Source organism: Dendrobates tinctorius, unplaced genomic scaffold (assembly GCF_039654945.1).
Source record: "Dendrobates tinctorius isolate UK_male_01 unplaced genomic scaffold, ASM3965494v1 ptg000032l, whole genome shotgun sequence".
Taxonomy (NCBI): domain Eukaryota; kingdom Metazoa; phylum Chordata; class Amphibia; order Anura; family Dendrobatidae; genus Dendrobates; species Dendrobates tinctorius.
Genome location: NW_027361700.1, coordinates 21,225,299 through 21,248,951, shown reverse-complemented (window position 1 = coordinate 21,248,951; position 23,653 = coordinate 21,225,299). Strand labels below are relative to the sequence as shown.

At 44.1% G+C, this 23,653-nt stretch overlaps 1 protein-coding gene across 9 annotated transcripts in view; it reads right to left on the bottom strand.

Moving 5' to 3' along the window:
- GRB7 (growth factor receptor bound protein 7) overlaps positions 1 to 23,653 on the bottom strand; it is a 192,553-nt gene that overhangs the window by 69,734 nt on the left and 99,166 nt on the right. For 5 of the 9 annotated variants that reach the window (XM_073572584.1, XM_073572590.1, XM_073572587.1 and 2 more), the window contains 4 exons: positions 4,021 to 4,204; positions 3,527 to 3,659; positions 2,747 to 2,903; positions 335 to 456 (listed from right to left, as the gene is read on the bottom strand). In XM_073572584.1, coding sequence (XP_073428685.1) covers positions 335 to 456; positions 2,747 to 2,903; positions 3,527 to 3,659; positions 4,021 to 4,204 — 596 coding nt within the window. Of the gene's footprint in view, positions 1 to 334; positions 457 to 2,746; positions 2,904 to 3,526; positions 3,660 to 4,020; positions 4,205 to 4,500; positions 5,072 to 5,483; positions 5,503 to 7,268; positions 7,443 to 23,653 lie in introns of those variants that run through there. The other 4 variants (XM_073572585.1, XM_073572588.1, XM_073572592.1 and 1 more) reach the window with 4 other exon arrangements.

Genomic DNA, 23,653 nt, shown 5'->3' with positions numbered 1-23,653 from the left:
CACAATACTGAAGGCAGGGTAGTAATATCTTCACAATGATTGATGATCACGCTACTATGGTCTTATATCTGTGTATTTCGAGCGGTTTGCCTGGAAAAGTTAGTAATGGTAGTTTGCTACTAGGGTTATTTACAGGAGGTTCAGCAGGTACCATCCTCAGCATCTCATGATCAGTGACGCAGAAGCACAAAGACTAAAAATATTCACTAATGTACAGGAGTCTGACCAGAACATAGTTGAATGGCAGGCCAGAGAAGAACATGTAATTATCAGAACAAGCTGTGCCACAACCGTTTATCTGTTTTCTTGTAGACATAAAATCCTTTGTACTCACCGGAGATCCTTTAAATAGTTCATACTTGGCGAAATTCTTGCGAAAAATGAACTTGCTGTCTCCTCCAGCAGGCCACATGGCCTGCACTTCCACCACGGACTCGTGATCTTCAAGGCATCGTTCTGCAAGCCAGGGGAGAGCATTTTTAAATATGGGGATTTTTTAGATACTTTGGTGTTTTGTTGTGGGGTGACAATCACTAAAAGAAGCCATTCCAGAAGTTCAAAGAAATCTACACACAGTAAAGGTAAAAGCCTACAGTAAGGCTGGGTTCATATTGCGTTATTAGGGTGATTTTTAACGCATCCGTTACATAGCGGCATTAACGCTATGTAACAGATGCGCTAACGCACCCATAGACTGCTATAGACGAGCGCATCGCTAACGAATGTCATAATCAGCATGCGTTAGCGATGTGCCATCATTCTGTGACGGACCGTTGGACGCGGTCTGCAGCGTCTGAGGCTCCGTCACTGCTAGCGCAATTGGAGCAGCTGCGCTAGCGGGATCGCATAACACGATCGCGTTAGGGAATAGCATTAACACAGTCCGTCAACGCTATGGTTTGAACGGACTGCATTAACGCTATGTGAACCTGGCCTAAAGGTTAAAGCAAGCAAGCAATATGACTGTGTGCACAGAGCCCTGTGCAGAGTTATTTAATTTATCACCATTTTTCTGTCAGGGTTAGGCTCTACTTACAAAAGTCGGGGGCTCTGTGCACCCTTTACTCTACGTACCCACGATCAGGAACTGCTGCGGGTTTGACGCTGTGTATTTATGCAACGTCCAACCCGCAGCGACCAGATGTTACAGTGGATGGGACTTCTAGAAATCCCATGTTTACTATGCGTGCACAGTCACCTGCGGCTCACCCGCGGACACTGACATGCGGAGTATCTTTCAAGACAGCAGCATGTCAATTTCTTTTGCTTAGACGCGAGTCTCCACAACAGAAATGACAAATAGAAATGAATGCCCTAAATCCCCACAGTTCAGAGACCACATTCGGATTTACCTGCGTTCAATAGAAGACAGCGCTTTGGACGCAACGAACATATGCTGAGTCCAATGAGGTGCTACTTCCGGATTGTGGGAACGTACCCTTAAAGCTACTATTCCCTTCAAATGTAAGTTCATACATTACATCAGGAACTGTTAGTATCTATCATACAATGGATATTGTAGCTTCCATAATAAACAAAAGCCATGATGCAGATGTCAATGAAACCTAAAAGTGAGTAGTCAGCACAAATGGCAAATCCAGATTCAAAGTCATAGACGGAGTCTATATGGTCATATCCATAAGCATGTATGCTGATAGTGCCTCCATGAAACGAATAAAGAAAATAGATGCTCCAGCAACTTAACAAAATTGTAAATTCAAATACATTTCATTAATTTAATTCTTTGTCAAAGGTTTTGATAAAGATCGCTGTGCAGATTGAAATGAGTCGCTTTTCCATTGTCTATCAGTGTGTTCCGGAGCATGTAATGTTTTAAAGATAGACTAATTAAAGAATTTAACATTTTATTCTTAAGGAGCTGGAGCATCTGTCTTCTGTATACGCTATTCACGTCTCATCACGACGGAGTTCCGTGCACCTGCCTTACAAGTATCGGTGAGCTGGTTACTTTTCTCTTTGGCCTCCATGAAGCACCTAATTCTCCCTTACAATTAATATTTCTAGGAAAGAATGCCTCAGTAATACCATATACATTGCAAAATAACCTGATTTCCTTCTCATGGTTGCCATATTTATCTGTAACAACCTATCTGTGGCTCTGTACACTATTGAAAGTGATAGAATCTACACAGGGGCGACTACAGACAGCAAAGGGCCCCTGTGTGAGAACAATATATGGGTCCTTTGCAGTCCAATAGCTCATGATGTACAATTAAATTCCACCTGCTTTGAAGCTCGAAGTGGCCACCTTACCTCTTAGGTCCCAGTGCGGATGCATCAATGGTATGTCCTCTCCTGATCTATATTTACTATGCATTGCTTATATAGCACCATCATATTCCACAGCGCTTTACATATATTATCATCAGTGTCCCCATTGGGGCTCACAATCTAATCTCCCTATCAGTAGGTCTTTGAAGTGTGGAGTGAAACCAGAGTACCCAGAGGAAACCCACGCAAACACGGAGAGAACATACAAACTCCTTGCAGATGTTGTACTTGGTGGGATTTGAACCTAGGACCCCGAAGCTAACCACTAAGCCATCATGCTGCATATTAGGGACCTGTATATAGATATGTACAGTGGCTTACTTATCAATCTTTGTTTTGCAAGAAGCATAAAGCAACAAATAGATACAAAACAAGAAAGGCAGTGAAACCAGAACCCTGTTCAAGACTCTGTCATTCTATCAGAAATTCTCTCATAAATATATGTTGTACTCACCGAGCCCCAGATGTGGATGAAGCTCCACTAAGGACCAGCTTTCGTCACTTAGGCAGTGTGCCCTCTCTACCAGCATATCACAGAGATGCCGTGCTGTGGCTCCCGCTCTCACTTCTAGTGATCGACATGTGCCATCCTCGCTGTATACTTTCACCATCTGCTCTTACAGACAGAAGACATTATTTATATCAATGCCTATCCCCATATCTAAACCAAGTGATAGTGCTAGATAGAAAATTGGGTCATCCGATCTTACACATCACTGAATTTTATTTCTCCTGTTCAGTCAGAGCAGTGATCCCCTAAATTTGAACATGGGTACTATACACCATGACAATTAATACTAATTTGTGCATAACATATTTCAGTTATCAAGAATTGCAATTTTTAGATGATGTAGCCATCATCCAGGGCTAAACCTTTACATGTTATAATGTTGATAATTCATGTTAAATAAGATGTAATAATATCAGTAGTACAGATCGATTCACAGATCCCGGTCCAACGGCCACGTTAGTAATCAGTGGACACTGGACAGGAGCCCTTTACAACCTCTTATCTGACGGTATCTCAAGCTATGTTTTTTTGAATAGCCAGACTGTCACTAGTACATCATTATGGCTTGACACACGTGACACATCGCAACAACAGATAATAAAAAGAAGAGCTTCAGATGTTGGCCACAGATCACTGATGTAGCAGCTGGTCAAGGTCCTGAGAATCGACTAGCACCAACTCTAATCTGTCGCCTTGTATGGGATGAGCCAGTATTATACTCACATGAGGACCCCCTTCCAGAGGGGAACTGCTGTTGGGTGTGTTGCTAAGGATTGGGGAAGAGTTGCAGAGTTCTGGGAATGGATTTGGGATGTCAGGAAGGGAAGATGATCTTGGCTCCTCATCACGTAATCGCCTATAGTAAAGAGAGTATTCAGTAAGAGACATGTGGGGATTCCATAATTAATGGCTCATGGACGCAACATTATTTTCACATACTTCACAGTAGATATTGACAGGTGGTGAAACGTGAAGCTCATGGGTACCAATGCAAATTTCCTCAATTATTACAAGTCTATACTAGTATTAGTCTTCTGACATGGGCCGCCAGGTTCCAGGGCCTTGGTGTGACTGCAACCCCTGCCACCCCAGATATTGACAGATTAATAATATAGGGACATCGGTCTCTCTTTCTACAGCAAAAGATCAAGCCAAGAAACCTTTGGCTCAAATCTGACAATCAACAAACCCCTTTCCAATGCTCCATCATAACGTACCCCCATCTTCCGCTCTGTATTATCAGTGGTTGTGACCTTTTCACTTCTAAAGATAGCAGGTCAGCCTTTTCTGGAAGCCCCTTGTGCGGTGTCAGGCCACGGCTTGTGCTCCCTTCCCTTTCATATGGGTTGTCTGGTGCAGGACTATGACTGCTCTCCAAAGCCTCCAAGTCCATACTGCCCCCTAGAAAGAAAAAATAAAGAAGTTAAATAATTTCCCAGAAACCTAAAACCTCTGATTTATCTCATCTTCCTTGATCCACACATGAAGCTTTGTAACTAGTAAGACAAGTTAAAATAAGTTATTGGGTTAGGTCTGAGGAGTCACTGTCCACCAAAACCTCACTATGTTCCCATACCACCAACAAATTACATAGGATTTTTCCGAACTATGAAGACTGTAGATAATATGCAGAATTGGTTATCAGCTCCAAAACAAAGTTTTGCAGTAGACCATATGGACAGAAGGCAGCAGCGGACCTAGGTGACCCATGGATGCAGATCCTCCATTCACTTTGGGACACATAATTGGTTCAGATTGACTGATGAATCTATAGAAAGTGATTGCAGTCTGTGATGATGTGCCAGATGGACAATTTCCATGTGCGCTGTGTCTTTAAGCCGTAAGTTTGCTGTTTGGCTTTTGCTGTTGGCATGGATTCTGCTTCTTCAGCTAATTTTCTTTCCTCGCTCTGACCTGCACCCGACCTGGATCGCTCCTCCTTCTGGATTTAAAATGTAACTATGAGGGAGGCAGGCCTTTGTGATACCTGTATTATTAACACGTTCGGCACAGCCTGCAGCCTCCGCACACACGGTATGGCTCGGCCTAAGGTGTGGCAGGGAGTAACTGGATTATTATACTACACTGCAACATGCAAAAGGTGCTTACAAAGATTGGGAAGTACAACATGTGGCTTGTAAAGTGAGCCCAGTTATTGTCTTGATGGAACTTGTAGTTGTAAAGCAGATAAATGCAAACCGTCAAGCTCATCTGCACCGGCTTACAAGACTAAAAGCCACTTTTCCGAAATACATACAACTGGTAGAGGTATATGAGGGGTTAATGAGCAGTGATTGTCCTTTGTGTGTGGCCCAGACATTTGATACTGATAGTGATAAAGTAACAACCAGGTCTCATTCTGTTGCCAGATCAAAATACATGTTGCCTTCTGCCGAATGTGTCAGTATTGCTTCACTGCAGCACCACATGTAAATCTGCAAAGAGGCTCTAGCTTTACAGCAGTGCTGTAAAGTGACGGTCATTACCAGAGCAATGCACTTACTGTACAGAGCTTGTTGGCGCATTTACCTAATATGGTGCCGTATTGTTACATGTCTAGCATGAGAGAGAGGGAACATTGGTGAATACTGTAACCATTAATAATGCACTAGCTTACCCCCTACTCACGGGGAAATACTGTGCTGATATCACACATCCATCAACAAGCGGTCAGTCTAACCTTTGCTGTAAGCGCGTTATGTGAATGTTCCTGCAGCGATGAGTGGCAAGAAAACTAACATGACAAGCAGTCCACTGTTTGGGTATAAGACGGCTCTGACCCTGGCTCATCAAGACTGGCGTTTTTCATGCCGATCTTGATGAGGGGGGTGGTGGAGTTGGAGGAGCTCGATTTATTCAGAGGAGTACACCCCTTAATAAATCAATTGAGGCACAAAGTGGTGTGAATCTCCGCTTCAATACAAATCTAACTCCTTCACGTCCGTGTCCTTCCCTAGCTCTGCCCTCTTTGACGTAGCTGGGTGAAAATGGTATGAAAACGTCAAAAGTCTTTCGCGCAGCCTCACGTTGCGTAAAAAATGTGCAACTTTTCAAAGCTGTTTATGCCACTTTTTAGCTATAAAAGCTTTTATGAATCTACAGAGCACACTGAAGTTTGAAAACTTGAAGCTCCCCTTTAAAGCAACCGTCCATCTTAGGACGGAAAAGTGGCCAGACATTTCTCATGTTTAGTTACCGGTGCCCACCGTTTGCCTCTAACTGCCCCTCTCTGCTCAGATCGGCATTCTATTCCTTCAGCTTCGAAGATGGCCAATGAAGAGGCCTGGGGAGTGAAGTGATAAGTCTAAGCCACACGTTCCCTTTGTTGTGGGGCAAGAAAGGCATACAAGGGGTGATTTAGACTTATCACTGGGCTCCCAATGGAACTATGGCAGATCTTGCTATTACAAAGACGGGAATGCCGATCTGAGCAGAAGTAGAAGCAGAAGACAGCAGGTAGGGTGTCTATACATGAGAAATCTATAGTCACTTTTCAGTCCCAGGGTGGAGGTCACTTTAAGGAGTGGAATTTGATTATGATTTGGAGAAATCCTGGACTGTCAGCTTGAAAAAATAGCTTTATTCACACATAAAAGGAACAGGTAGAGCAGTCGTTCAAGTAATCCTCGAAACCCTAAGGAATGCTAGATTATTGTTATTATTCCCTTTTATTTATATAGCACTGACGCGTTACACAGAAAAACTATAGAAATGGATTTATTCAAGTAATTGGACATTGTCTATTAAGCAACAGGAAACCAGTCATCCCACTATAGGGGTATTATGAAAATGGAGTTGCATCAGTTAACTGAGAAAGTTTTACCCTCTCTGTGTTCTCAGAAGGGCAGACATGGTTTCCATTGGAGTTCACCCATTAACCAGCGAATCTAAAATGTCCTATAGAAAGAATACAACCTAAAATGGTTTTCAGATCTCTTGGTAAAAGTCTGCAGGCATTTTATGTTACTGCAGACCTCTGAATTCTCACAGCGTGCGCATTACAAAGTTGCCAGGATTTTTCGGTATCGACGGACAGACTGGGCGGTCACATAACAGCAAGTACCTCCAGCCACATTCCTACTAGACATCTGCAGCCTTGCTGAATTCACTTGTACTGAATGAGGCCGATTATGTCTACAATACCAACACAAGGAAAAACTAGGTGCAACTAAGTCTCATAAATCATACATCTTTATTAATAAATAGGAGAAATTTAGTATCAAATGCATACATTGTATTGTAAGGTAGCGCTGTCATTCAGGTAGGGGACACTCGCTTGGCAGCCAAATAATCAGATCCGGCACGGGTTTTCCATTAAACAATAACAGTCCATGCGGTTTATTCAGGCATCATAAACCATGACCAGCAACATAAAGTTCATATAAACAGCATAGCGTCCATGACAGAGCTTCACTCTGTTTATCACTCGGGCCTCATAGTTATATCCCTTTGCTGTCAGGGTTACCTCATGGCTGTTGCTCAGTGCAGTCATTCATTCCCTCCGCTGGGAACTCTCAGACACGTGCAGCCATTACTCACAGCATTCACAGTTATCAGGCAGGAAGACCCATCTTCCCAGCGGGACCTTCCACAATGGACAAACCGGGTCCAAACATTCACTCATGTCATGTGACCTACCCTGGCCACCTTATATGGTCCGTAGCCACGCCCACCGGGTCATATGGCTATGACCTCATCACAATTCCTTCACATTCACTTAGTCTTTTACTACCAGCATTTTCAGACACACCCCTGGGTGGATTTGTAGATAGCTGGTTCCGCCCATCTCTCCAGCTACCTGAAGACCTCCCTAAGACATTGACACGGAACCTCAGCAGTATCACTGCTGATCAACACATACACAAGTCTTCATCTCAAGGCCACCCACCTTGAGATACATTATGATCATTCAGCATCCTACACCTATCAAGACACTGGAAATGCTTATACGCCTGTCCTGGGACACCCACACAGCACCCCCTAGCTGACACAGTGGTCACTACACCACAAACTATATAGTACTAGATCCCTAATCTATAGGCTATGTACCTAGACTATCAAAAATATTAGTGTCTACCTATTTAGAAGGATTCTACTTCCATCTGGTGATGTGTCAAAAGAGGGATATGTGTGACCTGGTCCAGAAACCCCTATGCGTGTTTCACCCGCTGCTTCATCAGGGGGCCAGGTTACTGCAGACCTCTGAATTCTCACAGTGTGCACACTACAAAGCTGGCAGGATTTTCAGGTATTTAAACTGTACAAGTATTAGTTTTGGAGGCATAGCTATGGGGCTAGGGGGTCACTGAGGCTGCAGTCATGCCGAAACCCCTAATGCCCCACTGCTTCATAAGAAGTCAACAGTACTGTAGTGTCAAATGATGACATGGTATATGGCCTGTAAAAGGCTGAATTAGACTTATTTAAAATGTGTGTGTAAGAGCAATTTCTCAAGATTCTTTCACATAAACTCAATGGAGAAGCTCTTCCATTCTCATTTTAAAGGAATCTGTCCATTGAAAGAAACTGTTTAGTTGTTAGGCTACTTTCACACTTGCTTTTTTTGCGCTGCGCTGCGTGCGCAGTGCAAACACGCATAAAAAGCGCATCATGCGTTTTTATGCGTTTTCTTGTTTTTTGTGCATGGTTTTTGCAAAAAAAGCATGCTTTTTTTGCGCTGACGTGCGCATTACCATGCGCATGTCAGCGCTCCCATAGACTGTAATGGGTTTTTGGGTGAATTTCATGCGCATTGCGTGGGCATGCGTTTGAGACAGGTCGGACGCTCAAAAAATGCAACAGGATGCATTTTGTGCGCCCGGGCGCACGCTACAAAAAACGCATGCGCATACAAATGCGTACAAACGCATGACAATGCATACCCATGTTAAGTATAGGGGGAAAAACGCATGCGCATTTATGCGCAAAAACGCAGCACAAAAAAACGCAAGTGTGAAAGTAGCCTTAGTTACAACTTACATGTTCAATGATTACGGTACTTATTATAATGCTCCATGCAGATCATTGCTCAACTTCTATTACCGGGGACATCATTTTATACTGATTGATGGGATTGGATAAAAAAGTTGATTCCGATTCCACAGGTTAGGGTGTCCTGAAATAGCCTCATACAACAGCTGTTGAGTGTTGACAGCTGACCTTGGGTCACCAGGCAAAGGACCTCAGGCATGTTCCCCAAGTGTCTTGGTCAAATAATGTCAAAGATGCAGGGATGTACATTTTCCTGTTAAGAAGTTAACCAGTCTTATCCCTCCCATCTTGAGCCGGTAAAAACATGTATGCTAAAAAATGACAGGATCCTCTAAAAGGGTAGCTGGAATATCTTCTTACACTTCAGTGAATGGAGATAAGACTATGGAATTTTTTTAAGTCGGGCTTTAAAGCAACAGAGGTTAATAGAAGTATGTGACCCAAATGCTCTGATGGTTCCCACACAAAGGAAACGAGACAGTTTATTTTTTTTTATTATTTCTTGGTCCTCTTGCGGAACTTGAAGTGTCTGCAGTTGTCAATCCTGTTTAACCCCGTCCAAGCTAAACCTGGGAAAAATGATACGTAGTGCACCTGCACAATTTCTGAGCAACGAATATCCAAGTTTTTGTCTTAAGTTACTGTTGTTTTACCAAGTGTCTTATTTGCTGTGAGCTTGTCACAGTTCTCAAGGTGCCATTCTCTGTCAATCTGTCCATTGTGTCATTTGCCTGGTTAATTTAACACAGTGAGCTATTCCGGGCAAGGCATGCTCCTCGCTTGCAGTGGTCCATTTAAGCAAGTAAAGCTTGCCACTCATGACTTGGGTTAAACATGACCTTTTTTTAAGCTATTGAAATAATTTAAAGCAAATATTTCATTTACAACATGCAAGACTCTCATCTGCTGCTTTACTCCCTGCAAGCATCCATGATATGTAGAGCAATTACGTGCGTGTAACTAGCCACTGAAAGGCTTATTAAACTTTCTTGCATCCCTGATTAAGACCTTTAATCGGATTGCATGGAAAATAATTTTACTGCCATCTCTTCATTTTCAGGGCTTGTTTTTCATAATAAAATTACTTGAGCCACTATGCAAATATTATTCCTCTTAATCTGCAAACAAGCAAAGCACCATTGCAGTGCTGAATAAACTATAGCTAGCAAGGCTCTTATATAACCTAAGGAAATCAATTAAGCACTTGTTTCATTAGGATAGCTACCAAAAAATGGAAAATGAGTATTCTCATGATGAATGTTTGTAACATATCAATTAGATATGTCATAAGAAATTAATGGGTGGTGTTAGGGTCAGCTTTAGGCTCATCAATTATTCATGGTCGAAGTTCAGACCTAAACATTCTGACAGGCATATGTGAGGCTGTTGAGTTTAGGTTAGGAGACACGTTGCCTGCTCAGACAACGTTGTCCATACTCGGACCATGAATGTCGGATGTATGAAACCGGCCTCAGGAGTTTGCTGCCACTAAAGTCTCCAGACTAGGATAATACAGTATGAAAACACTATTTCCGGGAGGACCTGCCAACCATCTAATGTGTATGGGGACTTCCCAACTTTGATGTCAAAGGGGAGAAGTATAGAGCATGTTGGATCACATACTTTCTACTGACAAATGGTGGTCCTGTTAGTTTGTCTTTAAGACACCCTCCTAGTCTGCACTCATTACCTGTATTAATTGCACCTGTTTGAAATTGTGTGTGTGGACAGATGTATTTTAAGCAGGTAACAATCAATCACACTCCAACCTCTCCACCATAGCCAAAACCAAAGAGCTGTCTAAGAACACCAGAGACAAAATTGTAGACCTGCATACGGCTGGAATGGGCTACAGAACAATAGGCAAGCAGCTTGGTGAGAATGCAACTGTTGGCACAATTATTAAAAAATTATTAAAAAGGAAGAAACACAAGATGACTGTCAATCTTCTTCAGTCTGGGTCTCCATGGAAGATCTTACCTCTTGGGGTAAGGATGATTCTGAGAAAGGTCAGGAATCAGCCTAGAAATACATGGGAAGATCTGGTCAATGACATGAAGAGAGAGCTGGGACCACAGTGTCAAACGTTACCGTTAGTAACACACTACACCGTTATTTGTTATGAATGAGTCACCGTAGGAGGCAAAAACAGAAATACTAGCTAAGTCCAGAAAACAAGAGAAGTTGGCAGCTATCAGATTGCAGACCCCTGAACCTATCAACAACAACTAGCAGTAGCCGTGGGGGGTTCCTACGGTGCCCTAGCCCCCTCGATCACAGCCGGAGAACTACATAGCCTAAAGACAGAAAGGGAAATCTAAACTGCCCCAGAGCAGACCCCAAAGCAATAGGCAGCCCCCAACATATAATGACGGTGAAGCAAGATGAAAAAACACTCACACAGATAGAAAGATAGGCTGAGCAAATGATGGGGCCCAAGCTAACTAGATAGGACAGGATAGAAAAGCTGCTCTCTGCAATCCGCCAAAAACCCTATCAAAACAAGGGCCAACAGGGAAATTCCCATGCAGCAATGGCATAAAGTGAGACTAGGGACTTTTTTTTTTTTTTAAAGTGGTGGAGGAATACAGTGCGGAAGGATACCTACCTTCCGTCATTGTATTCCTGGAGCTGGTAGAGAACGGTAGCATCAGCTGATGCTGCTGTTCTCCACGCAAGATGGACGTGGGACCCTCGTGGACTTCTGCGGATCGGGGTATGTATATTGGTGTTTTTTTATTTTGATATTTATTCCTCAAGGGGACAATGGCTTCGGGGATCAAAGTGACAAGTGACAGTGAGTATGTACTCTATGTTATATGTACTGTATGTCTATATGTATGTATTGTATGTAGTATATATGTATGTTGCATGCATGTAGTATATATGCAGTATATATGTAGTATGCATGTTGCATGCATGTGGTATATATGTAGTATGTATGTAGCATGTATGTAGTATGTAGCATGTATGTAGTATGTATGTTGCATGTATGTAGCATGTAGTGTGTATGTATGTAGCATGCATGTAGTATGTATGTTGCATGTATGTAGCATGTAGTGTGTATGTTGCATGTATGTAGCATGTAGTATATATGTAGTATGTATGTTACATGTAGTATATATAATAATAATAATAATAATCTTTATTTATATAGCGCCAACATATTCCGCAGCGCTTTACAGTTTAACAGTTTCAAAACACAAGTCATAAGTAACAACGCTAACAATACAATAATTAAAGCAAAATAAGACGAAATAAGACGACCCTGCTCGTGAGAGCGTACAATCTACAATGAGGTGAGGGAGATACAGAGTACAGGTGTGTATTTACAATGGTGTATTTACAATGAAGGTCCAGCCATCTTGCAGGAGTGAAGGATGGATGGAGATAGTGAATGGGCTACGCACGCACACTTACACAGAGAATGACTTTGATTAGTGAATGTGATAGGCCGCTCTGAACAGGTGTTTTTTGAGGGAGCGCCTAAAACTATGCAAATTGTGGATAGTCCTGATTTCTTGGGGTAGAGCATTCCAGAGGATAGGAGCAACACGGGAGAAGTCTTGGAGTCGGGAGTGGGAGGTACGGATTAGTGCAGAGGTTAGTCAAAAGTCGTTTGCAGAGCGCAGCGATCGGCTAGGCCGATAGACAGAAATGAGAGAAGAGATGTAAGGGGGTGCCGCACTGTGGAGAGCTTTGTGGGTGAGAACAAGTACTTTGAATTGGATCCTATAATGAATGGGCAGCCAATGTAAGGACTGGCGAAGAGCGGATGCGTCCGAGTACCGATTACCCAGATGGACGATCCTGGCTGCTGCATTGAGTATGGACTGGAGAGGGGATAGTCGAGTGACGGGGAGGCCAATTAATAGAGCGTTGCAGTAATCCAGGCGAGAGTGGATCAATGCAACAGTGAGGGTTTTTGTTGTTTCCATAGTGAGAAAAGGGCGGATTCTAGAGATGTTCTTTAGGTGTAAGCGGCAAGAGCGGGTAAGGGATTGTATATGGGATGTAAAGGAGAGATTGGTGTCAAACATAACACCCAGACAGCGCACCTGCTGCCAGGGTGTTATTGTGGTACCACCCACGGAGAAGGAAATGTCAGATTTAGGGAGGTTAGTAGACGGCGGGAGCAGAAGAAGTTCAGTTTTGGAGAGGTTGAGTTTCAGATAGAGAGCGGACATGATATTGGAGACTGCGGACAGACAGTCACTGGCGTTCTGTAGTACAGCGGGGGTAAGGTCGGGGGAAGACGTGTATAGTTGTGTGTCATCAGCATAAAGATGGTACTGAAAGCCAAATCTGCTGATGGTCTGTCCAATTGGGGCCGTGTAGAGAGAGAAAAGAAGGGGGCCAAGGACTGAGCCCTGAGGTACCCCGACAGCAAGAGGAAGAGGAGATGACGTGGAGCCAGAGAACAAAACACTGAAGGAGCGGTCAGAGAGATAGGAAGAGAACCAGGAGAGTGCAGTGTCCTTAATGCCTAGTGACTGGAGCCTAGAGAGTAGGAGATGGTGGTCAATAGTATAGAAAGCTGCAGATAGGTCAAGAAGAATGAGCAGAGAGTGGTCACCGTTACGTTTTGCTGTCAGAAGGTCATTGGTCACTTTGATGAGTGCAGTTTCAGTCGAATGTGGGGGGCGGAAGCCGGACTGTGAAGGGTCTAGAAGGGAGTGAATGGAGAGGTAACGGGTAAGGCGGGAGTAAACTAGGCGTTCCAAAAGTTTAGAGATGAAGGGGAGATTGGAGACTGGTCTGTAGTTGTTTGTGCAGGATGGGTCGAGAGCAGGTTTCTTTAGTAGTGGAGTAACGATGGCGTGTTTGAAGGAGGATGGGAAAATGCCCGAGGAGAGGGAGAGATTAAAGATTGTAGTTAGGTGGGTTGTGACGACTGGAGAGAGAGACTGGAGGAGATGTGAGGGAATGGGGTCGGTAGTGCATGTAGTCGGACGAGAAGAAGAGAGGAGTCTGGAGACTTCTTCTTCTGTTATGGGATCAAATGTGGAGAGTGAGCCAGGGGAGATGTAGGAAGGGATGGGAGTCACAGCACTTGGTGGTTGGGAGCAGATTTCTTGACGGATATTATCTATTTTTTCTGTAAAGTAGGAGGCCAGGTCATCAGCACAAATGTCTGTGATAGGGGCTTGTGCTTTTGGCCTGAGGAGGGAGTGAAAAGTGTCAAAAAGTTTCTTGGGGTTGTTGGCTAGTGAGGAGATCAGGGTGGTGAAGTAGGTCTGTTTGGCAAGGTGAAGGGCAGCGTTATAGGTTCTTAACATAAATTTGAAGTGGATGAAGTCTTCTGGTGTGCGGGTTTTTCTCCATAGGCGTTCAGCACTCCTGGAGCATCGCTGGAGAAGTTGAGTTTGCGATGTGAGCCAGGGCTCTTTTACTCTGTGTTTGGAGGTTCTGAGGGTGAGGGGAGCTACTTGGTCAAGGGTGCTTCTAAGAGTGTCATTGTAGTGATGAACAGATTAGGACAGGAAAGAGAGGAGATTGGGGACAGAGATGAGTGTAGGGAATCTGAAAGTGTCTGAGGGTTAATAGCTTGTAGATTTCTGACTGTGTGGTAGGTAGGAATGAGCTGGGGTGGGCGAGGATTTGTGAGCGTGAAGGAGAGAATGTTGTGGTCAGAGAGTGGAAGCGGTGAGTTGTTTAGGTGGGAGATTGAACAGAGCCGGCAGAAGACCAGATCAAGGGTGTTACCGTCCTTATGTGTCTCAGAGGTTGAAAGCTGTGAGAGGCCTAGAGAGGTGGTTAGTGATAGAAGCTGGGATGCAGATGTGGAATTAGGGCTGTTAATGGGGATGTTGAAGTCTCCCAGGATGAGGGTTGGTAGTTCTGAGGACATGAAGTGTGGCAGCCAGGCTGAAAAGTGGTCAAGGAAGAGGGTGGGTGAGCCTGGGGGCCGGTATATGACCGCTACCCTGAGGGAGAGGGGACGGAAGAGCCTGATGGTGTGGACCTCAAAAGAAGGGAATAAGAGTGATGGGACTGGGGGGATGACCTGGAAAGTGCATTGTGGGGACAGGAGTATGCCAACTCCACCACCAGGTCTGTTTGTGGGTCTCGGGGAGTGAGAGAATTGTAAGCCACCGTAGGAAATGGCAGCAGGAGAGACAGTGTCAGAATCCTGAATCCAGGTTTCAGTGAGGGCCAACAGATTAAGAGAGTTGTTCAGAAAGTAGTTGTGTAGGAAAGGAAGCTTGTTACAAGCAGACCGTGGATTCCAGAGGGCACAATTAAAAGATTAAGATGAGGGAGTGCAAGTAATGTTAATCAGATTATTGTGGTTTCGATATGAGGTAGGGTAGGGGTCGAGGTTGGTATATATGTAGTATGCATGTTGCATGCATGTAGTATATATGTTGCATGCATGTAGTATATATGTATTATGTATGTAGCATGTATGTAGTATGTATGTTGCATGTATGTAGCATGTAGTATATATGTAGTATGTATGTTACATGTAGTATATATAGTATATATGTAGTATGCATGTTGCATGCATGTAGTATATATGTTGTATGTATGTTGCATGCATGTAGTATATATGTATTATGTATGTAGCATGTATGTAGCATGTAGTATATATGTAGTATGTATGTTACATGTAGTATATATAGTATATATGTAGTATGCATGTTGCATGCATGTAGTATGCATGTTGCATGCATGTAGTATATATGTTGTATGTATGTTGCATGCATGTAGTATATATGTATTATGTATGTAGTATGTATGTAGTATGTAGCATGCATGTAGTATGTAGCATGTATGTAGTATGCATGTTGCATGTAGTATATATGTAGTATGTATGTTACATGTAGTATATATGTAGTATGCATGTTGTATGTATGTAGCATGTAAATTTTTTTTTCTTTTTTTTACATTCAACACATTAGCCGGATGATGGGACTACTACTGTCCCATCATTGGCTAATGTGTCATTCACTGTCATGGTAGCAGGCATCGCCCGATGGGACTTGTAGTCCCATCGGACGATACCTACACAGACCCCCGGAGCCTGCACAGCCCACCGGCAGGCCGGCACAGCCCCCCGGCAGGCCGGCACAGACCACCGGAGCCTGCACAGCCCCCCGGCAGGCCGGCACAGACCACCGGAGCCTGCACAGACCACCGGCAGGCCGGCACAGCCCCCCGGCAGGCCGGCACAGACCACCGGAGCCTGCACAGACCACCGGCAGGCCGGCACAGCTCCCCGGCAGGCCGGCACAGACCCCCGGAGCCTGCACAGACCACCGGCAGGCCGGCACAGCCCCCCGGCAGGCCTGCACAGACCACCGGAGCCTGCACAGACCACCGGCAGGCCGGCACAGCTCCCCGGCAGGCCTGCACAGACCACCGGAGCCTGCACAGACCCCCCGGCAGGCCGGTACAGCCCCCCGAAAGGCTGTACAAGGCAAAAATAGGGTTTTTCTTATTCCGATACCGGAAGTCCCATAGACTTGAATGGGACTTCCGGTATCGGAATCGGCGATACCCGATATTTTTTTTAGATCGGCCGATACCATCCGATCCGATACTTTTAAGTATCGGACGGTATCGCTCAACACTACTGGGGACCAATGGTCCTATGTCGGTTGGAAAACCGCTGGGCCTTTTCCTGGGAGAGAAATAACTTATCCACCACTTGGTCCCAGATCTGGTGCATTCTCTCCACGACAGTGTCAACACCTGGGCAGGCAGAAGGCTCCACCTGCCCTGAAGAAAATCGAGGATGAAACCCAAAGTTACAAAAAAAAAGGTGACATCAAAGTGGCAGAACTAGCTCTATTATTTAAAGCAAATTCGGCCAAGGGCAAAAATGAAACCCAATCATCCTGATCAGCGGAAATAAAACATCTCAAATACGACTCCAAGGTCTGGTTTGTTCTCTCGGTCTGCCCATTGGTCTGAGGGTGAAAAGCAGAGAAGGACAACTGAATTCCCAGCTTGGAACAGAAAGTCCTCCAAAATCTAGACACAAACTGAACTCCTCTGTCAGATACAATGTTCTCAGGAATCCCGTGCAAGCGAACCACCTGTTGCAAAAACAGGGGCACCAACTCAGAGGAAGATGGCAACTTAGGGAGTGGTACAAGATGAACCATCTTAGAGAACCTATCACAAATCACCCAAATAACAGTCATTCTCTGAGAGACAGGCAAATCAGAGATGAAATCCATTGAAATATGGGTCCATGGCCTCCTGGGGACCGGCAAAGGCATCAACAACCCACTAGAGCGAGAACAAGGTTTAGACCGGGAGCAAGTCCCACAGAACTGCACAAAATTCCTGACATCACGAGACAAGGCGGGCCACCAAAAAGACCGACTCACCAGATCTCTAGTACCAAAAATACCTGGATGACCAGCCAATGCAGAGCAATGAACTTCAGACATCACTCTCTTCTTCCACTGGTCAGGAACATACAACTTTCCCCTGGGACAACGCTCAGGTTTGTCCTCCTGGAACTCTTCCAGAGCACGTCTCAAATCGGGCGAGATGGCAGAAGGAACTACCCCTTCGCCTAAGATGGTAGCAGGCTTGGTCACCACAGGAGAATCAGCAAAGAAGCTCCTAGAGAGAACGTCAGCCTTGACATTCTTAGTGCCAGGAAGAAAAGAGACCACAAAATTAAAACGTGTAAAAAACAAGGCCCACCTAGCCTGTCTAGGGTTCAAGCGTTTGGCCGACTCCAGGTAAATCAAATTCTTGTGGTCAGTGAGGACCACGACTTGATGTTTAGCTCCCCCCAACCAATGTCTCCACTCCTCAAATGCCCATTTCATGGCTAACAGTTCCCGATTCCCCACATCATAGTTATGTTCAGATGGACAGAACTTTCGGGAAAAGAAAGCACAGGGATTCATTTCAGATGTTACAGGATCCTTTTGGGACAAAACAGCTCCTGCACCAATCTCAGAAGCGTCCACCTCTACCTGGAACGGGAGTGAGACATCAGGTTGCCGCAAAACCGGGGCAGAAGTGAATCTTCGCTTCAGCTCCTGAAAGGAAGAAACAGCCTCTGGGGACCAATTCAACACATCAGCACCCTTCTTAGTCAGATCAGTCAATGGCTTGGCAATACTAGAAAATTTTGCTATAAATTTCCGATAAAAATTAGCAAAACCCAAAAACTTCTGGAGGGCCTTCAAAGAAGTTGGCTGAACCCAATCATAAATGGCCTGTACCTTGGCCAGGTCCATCTCAATAGTTGACGGAGACAAAATAAATCCCAAAAAAGAAATCCTCTGTACCCCAAAAAGGCATTTCGATCCTTTGACATATAGGGAATTCTCCCTCATGATCCGGAACACAGTCCGAACATGTTCCACATGAGAATCCCAATCCTTGGAGAAGATCAAAATATCATCCAGATAGATAATCAAAAATTTATCCACAAAGTCTCGGAAAATGTCGTTCATGAAGCACTGGAAGACAGAAGGGGCATTAGTGAGCCCAAAAGGCATCACCAGGTACTCAAAATGTCCCTCCGGAGTATTAAACGCCGTCTTCCATTCATCCCCATGGTTATTGCGGATAAGATTATACGCCCCCCTGAGGTCAAGCTTGGTAAACCAGCAAGCACCTTTAACTCTGGAGAATAGATCCGAAATCCGGGGTAACGGATACTGATATTTAATAGTAATTTTGTTGAGGGCACGATAATCAATACAAGGCCTTAATAAACCATCCTTTTTGGCCACGAAAAAAAACCCATCACCTAAGGGTGAAGAGGATGGTCTAACATGACCCTTCTCCAACGCCTACTTAATATAGGATCACATAGCCTCATGCTCGGGTACAGATAAATTGAAGAGCCGACCGTTGGGAAATTTACACCCCGGGCTCAGTTCAATTGCACAGTCATAACTCCTATGAGGAGGCAAAGACGCAGACTCATTCTCACTAAATACATCATAAAAGTCCGCCAAATAGTCAGGAACATCATGCGACTGAGGAGAGGTGGAAAAAACCGGAGCCTCACTAAGGGCACACCGACAACCCCAACTCACCACAGACACAGATTTCCAATCCAAAACTGGATTATGAATTTGCAACCAGGGAAACCCCAGAACAATGGTATCATGCAAATTATGCAACACCAAAAATCTGCAATTTTCTTGATGGTCTGGGGCGACCCGCATTACCACCTGGGTCCAAAACTGAGGTTTATTTTTCGCCAAAGGAGTGGCATCAATCCCTCTCAAAGGGATAGGCGTCCGCAGAGGTGTCATCGGAAATCCACAACGTTTAGCAAAATCCAAGTCCATTAGGTTCAGGGCTGCTCCCGAATCCACAAAAGCCTTGGCGGAAAATGTGGACAGGGAGCAGATCAGAGTAATTGCCAGAAGAAACTTAGGTTGAACACCACCCACAGAAAACGTGTGTGCAAAACGTTTCTCTCATTTAGGACAGACAGAAATAATATGCGAGGCATCTCCACAAAAAAAACAGAGCTTATTACGCCTTCTGAACTCCTGACATTGCTCCCTGGACAAAACTCTATCACATTGCATAGGTTCAGACACTTGTTCAACAGGTGGCAACACCTCTCGTGCAGTCCTGCGTTCACGTAAACGCCGATCAACCTGAATGGCTAATGACATAGAATCGTCAAGACCAGAGGGAACAGGAAATCCCACCATAGTATCTTTTACGGCTTCTGACAAACCCCTCCGAAAGAGAGCTGCCAAGGCATTATCATTTCAGGTAGTAAGGACCGCCCACTTTCGGATTTTTTGACAGTACAATTCTTCAGAATCTCGACCCTGGCTCAATGCCAACAGGGTCTTTTCAGCCTGATCAATAGCATTAGGTTCATCATACAACAACCCCAAGGCTTGAAAAAATGCATTCACATTAGTCAGAATAGGATCATCTGGTTTCAAAGAAAACGCCCAATCCTGGGGATCGCCACGCAGCAAAGAGATGACAATTTTAACCTGCTACGCGGAGCTCCCTGACGAGTTAGGTTTCAAGGCAAAAAATAATTTACAATTATTTTTGAAATTCAAAAATTTAGACCGATCTCCAAAAAACACATCAGGAGTAGGGATCTTTGGTTCAGCAGCATGTGAATGAGCAAGGTAGGCGGAAATTCCCCGCACTTCCGCAGCGAGCTGCTCCACACGATCAGACAATTGCTTTATCTCCATTGATAGAAAAAAAAATTCCCCCTACGGCCTCAGAGATATAGAGGAAAAAATATACACACTTTTTTTTTTTTTTTTTTTTACAATTCTTTCCTGCTATTGAGTACCCTAGGATCTGCGGTATGGCTGGTGATTCTGTTATGAATGAGACACCGTAGGAGGCAAAAACAGAAATACTAGCTAAGTCCAGAAAACATGAGAAGTTGGCAGCTATCGGATTGCAGACCCCTGAATCTATCAACAACAACTAGCAGTAGCCGTGGGGGGTTCCTACGGTGCCCTAGACCCCTCGAGCACAGCCGGAGAACTACATAGCCTAAAGACAGAAAGGGAAATCTAAACTGCCCCAGAGCAGACCCCAAAGCAATAGGCAGCCCCCAACATATAATGACGGTGAAGCAAGAGGAAAAAACACTCACACAGATAGAAAGATAGGCTGAGCAAATGATGGGGCCCAAGCTAACTAGATAGGACAGGATAGAAAAGCTGCTGTCTGCAATCCGCCAAAAACCCTATCAAAACAAGGGCCAACAGGCTGATAGGGAAAAAGGCCCTGAAGACGCTAGGCTTCAAAAAGACTATATCAGCACTCAGGTATTTTATGAAGACAGAGCAAAAAGGAATTCAGCTCACCCCAGCAGGGAATGGAGGAATCCAGAAAAAACAAGGCAAAGCAAAACAGAACACAAATGCAAAAAGCAGAGCAGGAAAAACTTAGCTTTTGAGGAGCAGGAATCAGACTGGTCTCCTAGAATCCTTCAGAGATCACCAGCAAGGCAGAAGGGCGTCGGCAGTCTTATATCCAGTCAGCAATTCCCGTCACCCAGTCATCATCATCATACCCAGGTGTTTGGTAATCAGCCTCACTACCTTCCTTAACCAGAAGAGGGAGTTCATCAGACCTCAATGGTGAAGGGGAAAATGAACTCACAACAGTTATTGATTAAAATCCTGAAGGGCTTGCAAGGTCCCCTGCTTACACCAGCACATCTCCAAGCCAATTTGATGTTTGCCAATGACCATCTGGATGATCTGCATGATCCAGAGGAGGCATGGGAGAAAGTCATGTGGTGAGATGAGACCAAAATAGAACTTTTTGGTATCAATGCCACTTGCCGTGTTTCAAGGAAGAAGTAGGATGAGTACAACCCCAAGAACACTAAAGCATGGTAGGGGAAACATACGTTGGGGGTGCTTTTCTGCAAAGGAAACAGGATGACTGCACCGTATTGAAGGGAGGATGGATGGGGTCATGTATAGCGAGATTTATGCCAACAACCTCCTTCGCTCAGTAAGAGCATTGAAGATGGATCGTAGCTGGGTCTTCCAGCATGACAATGACCAGAAACACACAGCCAGGGCAACTAAGGAGTGGCTCCATAACAAGCATTACAGGGTCCTGGAGTGGCCTAGCCTGTCTCCAGACCTGAACCCAATAGAGAATCTTTGTAGAAAGCTGAAACTCAATGTTGCCCAGAGACCGCCTAAAAAACTGAAAGATCTGGAAATCATCTGTATGGAGGAGTGGGGCAAAATCCCTGCTGCAGTGTGTGCAAACTTGGTCAAGAACTACAGGAAACGTCTGACCTCTGTAATTGCAAACAAAGGTTTCTGTACCAAATATTAAGTTCTGTTTTTCTATTGTATCAAAAACTTATTTCATGCAATAAAATGCTAATTAATTATGTAAAAATCATACAATGTGATTTTCTGGATTTTTTTTTTAAGATTCTGCCTCTCACAGTTGAAATGTACCTATGATAAAAATTACAGACCTCTCCACTCTTTGCACTTTTTGTAGGTGGGAAAACTTGCAAAATCATCAGTGCATCAAAACTTTACTTTCCCCACTGTGTGTATACATGTGTATGACAGCACGGCAAACACTGATTCTGATCATCAGTAAACGCTGTCAGATTACAGCGTGAGCCCGCAGCTGTTGTAAAGCTTACCTCTGGTCACTGGTGTTGGCTGATGTGACTACTGATCCCATCAGCCGACGCCTGCTGCCACTAATAACAGTGAGAGCAGGGGCGGCTGATATGAGTATTCATCAGCCAGCGCCTGCAGGCTGCTATTTTTAGGCTGGTGGGCATTATCCATGGCCCCTTACCAGCCTGAGAATACCAGCCCCCAGGGGTCTGCCCATTTCTAATTAGGACAACATCTAAATAGAGTTTGTATGTTCTCGATGTTTGTGTAGGTTTCCTCCGTGTTTTCCAGTTTCCTCCCACACACCAAAGACATACTGATAGGGAATTGTGAGCCCCATCGGGGACAGTGATGATAATTTCAGTAAGGTGTAAAAAATATCCCTGATTTTCAGTCTTTATACTCAATTTGTAACTATTCTTCCATATTCACTGTTAATGACTTCTGAGCATTGTATACAAATCAATGAAAATATGCTTTGAAATCTGAATCTTATAGTGAAAACTGTAGGTTTAAGGGAATGTTGTATTATAGAGCTTGTCAATTCAAGGTGTAGGGTCATCTTCAAGGTAATCTGCTTCCGACGGCAACTATAAGGTTGTCAATACTTTTCTACTTCAGATCTTTACAGTTGATGTCTGGTTTCTATTGCATGAGAAAGAAATACCTTAGGTATTTATCTGAAACACTTCATTGTAGTCTATGAGGAAACACGTAGATAAAAATGTAAGATAAGTCATTGTCATAGATTATTATGCAATCCAAACAGAAGTCTGTGACTCTTATAAAGTATAATAAATCAAACCTTAGTTTATACGTGCCATCAACTCTGATGTGACCTGACTGATCAACCCAAGATTATCTTCTGTAGATGCCAGAAAACTTAGCTGTGGCTAGTAATGAGTCTTCTGTACTAATTCAGTTTCCTCGGGTTCTCAGGACTAGATATATTTTAGAATAAGCATCTTGGGAGAATATAGTTTTTTTCATTAATTTTTATTGAAGAACCCTGGCGCCAACCTTTGCACAAGCCTGAAATGACTACCGACAAATGTAAATTCCATACATCCACACACGTAGCACAAACATATTTTACACTTTAGGTTTGATGTCCCCCATAAAATAGACCAAACGTAGTGGGAGTCCCTTCAAAGGGATCACCTTATTACACTCAAACACTATAGTTTTCAGGATCCTAGAACCTGATTCTCAGTGTTCTGGCTGAACATACACTGAAAAAAAAATATTTACACACCCCATTAGGGCATTGTTGCATTGTTGAGTAGATAAAAATTATGAACAGACGATAACTTTATTTCAAGAGTTGTTATAAAGAGTGTGTCTCTCATACTGGAAGACCTGTCCTGTCCTGCATGACACAGAAAACCCACTGGGTTCAGTGGTCACGGTGTAAAAGTTTGATTTTCCCAGTGGTGGCGGTCATACCAAATGGACACTATGTGATCAGTTTGTTGTCAAGAGACTCGGAGTAAAAATTATCCGAATCCTAGAAACTGAGAATCCCATTGGCAACCCAGTGAACCAATCTGGAAACAATATTAGATAAATGCACAGTTGTGCTCTAAAGCCCCCCGTTACACACTGCGATATCGCTAGCAATATCGCTGTAAAGTCACCGATTTTGTGACGTAGCAGCGATATTTCTAGCGATATCGCTGCATGTGATACTTACCTCCGACCGGCTCCCCCTGCTGGTTATCGCTGATCGCGCGAGAAGCTCCTGGACCGTTCCTCGTCGGTCACT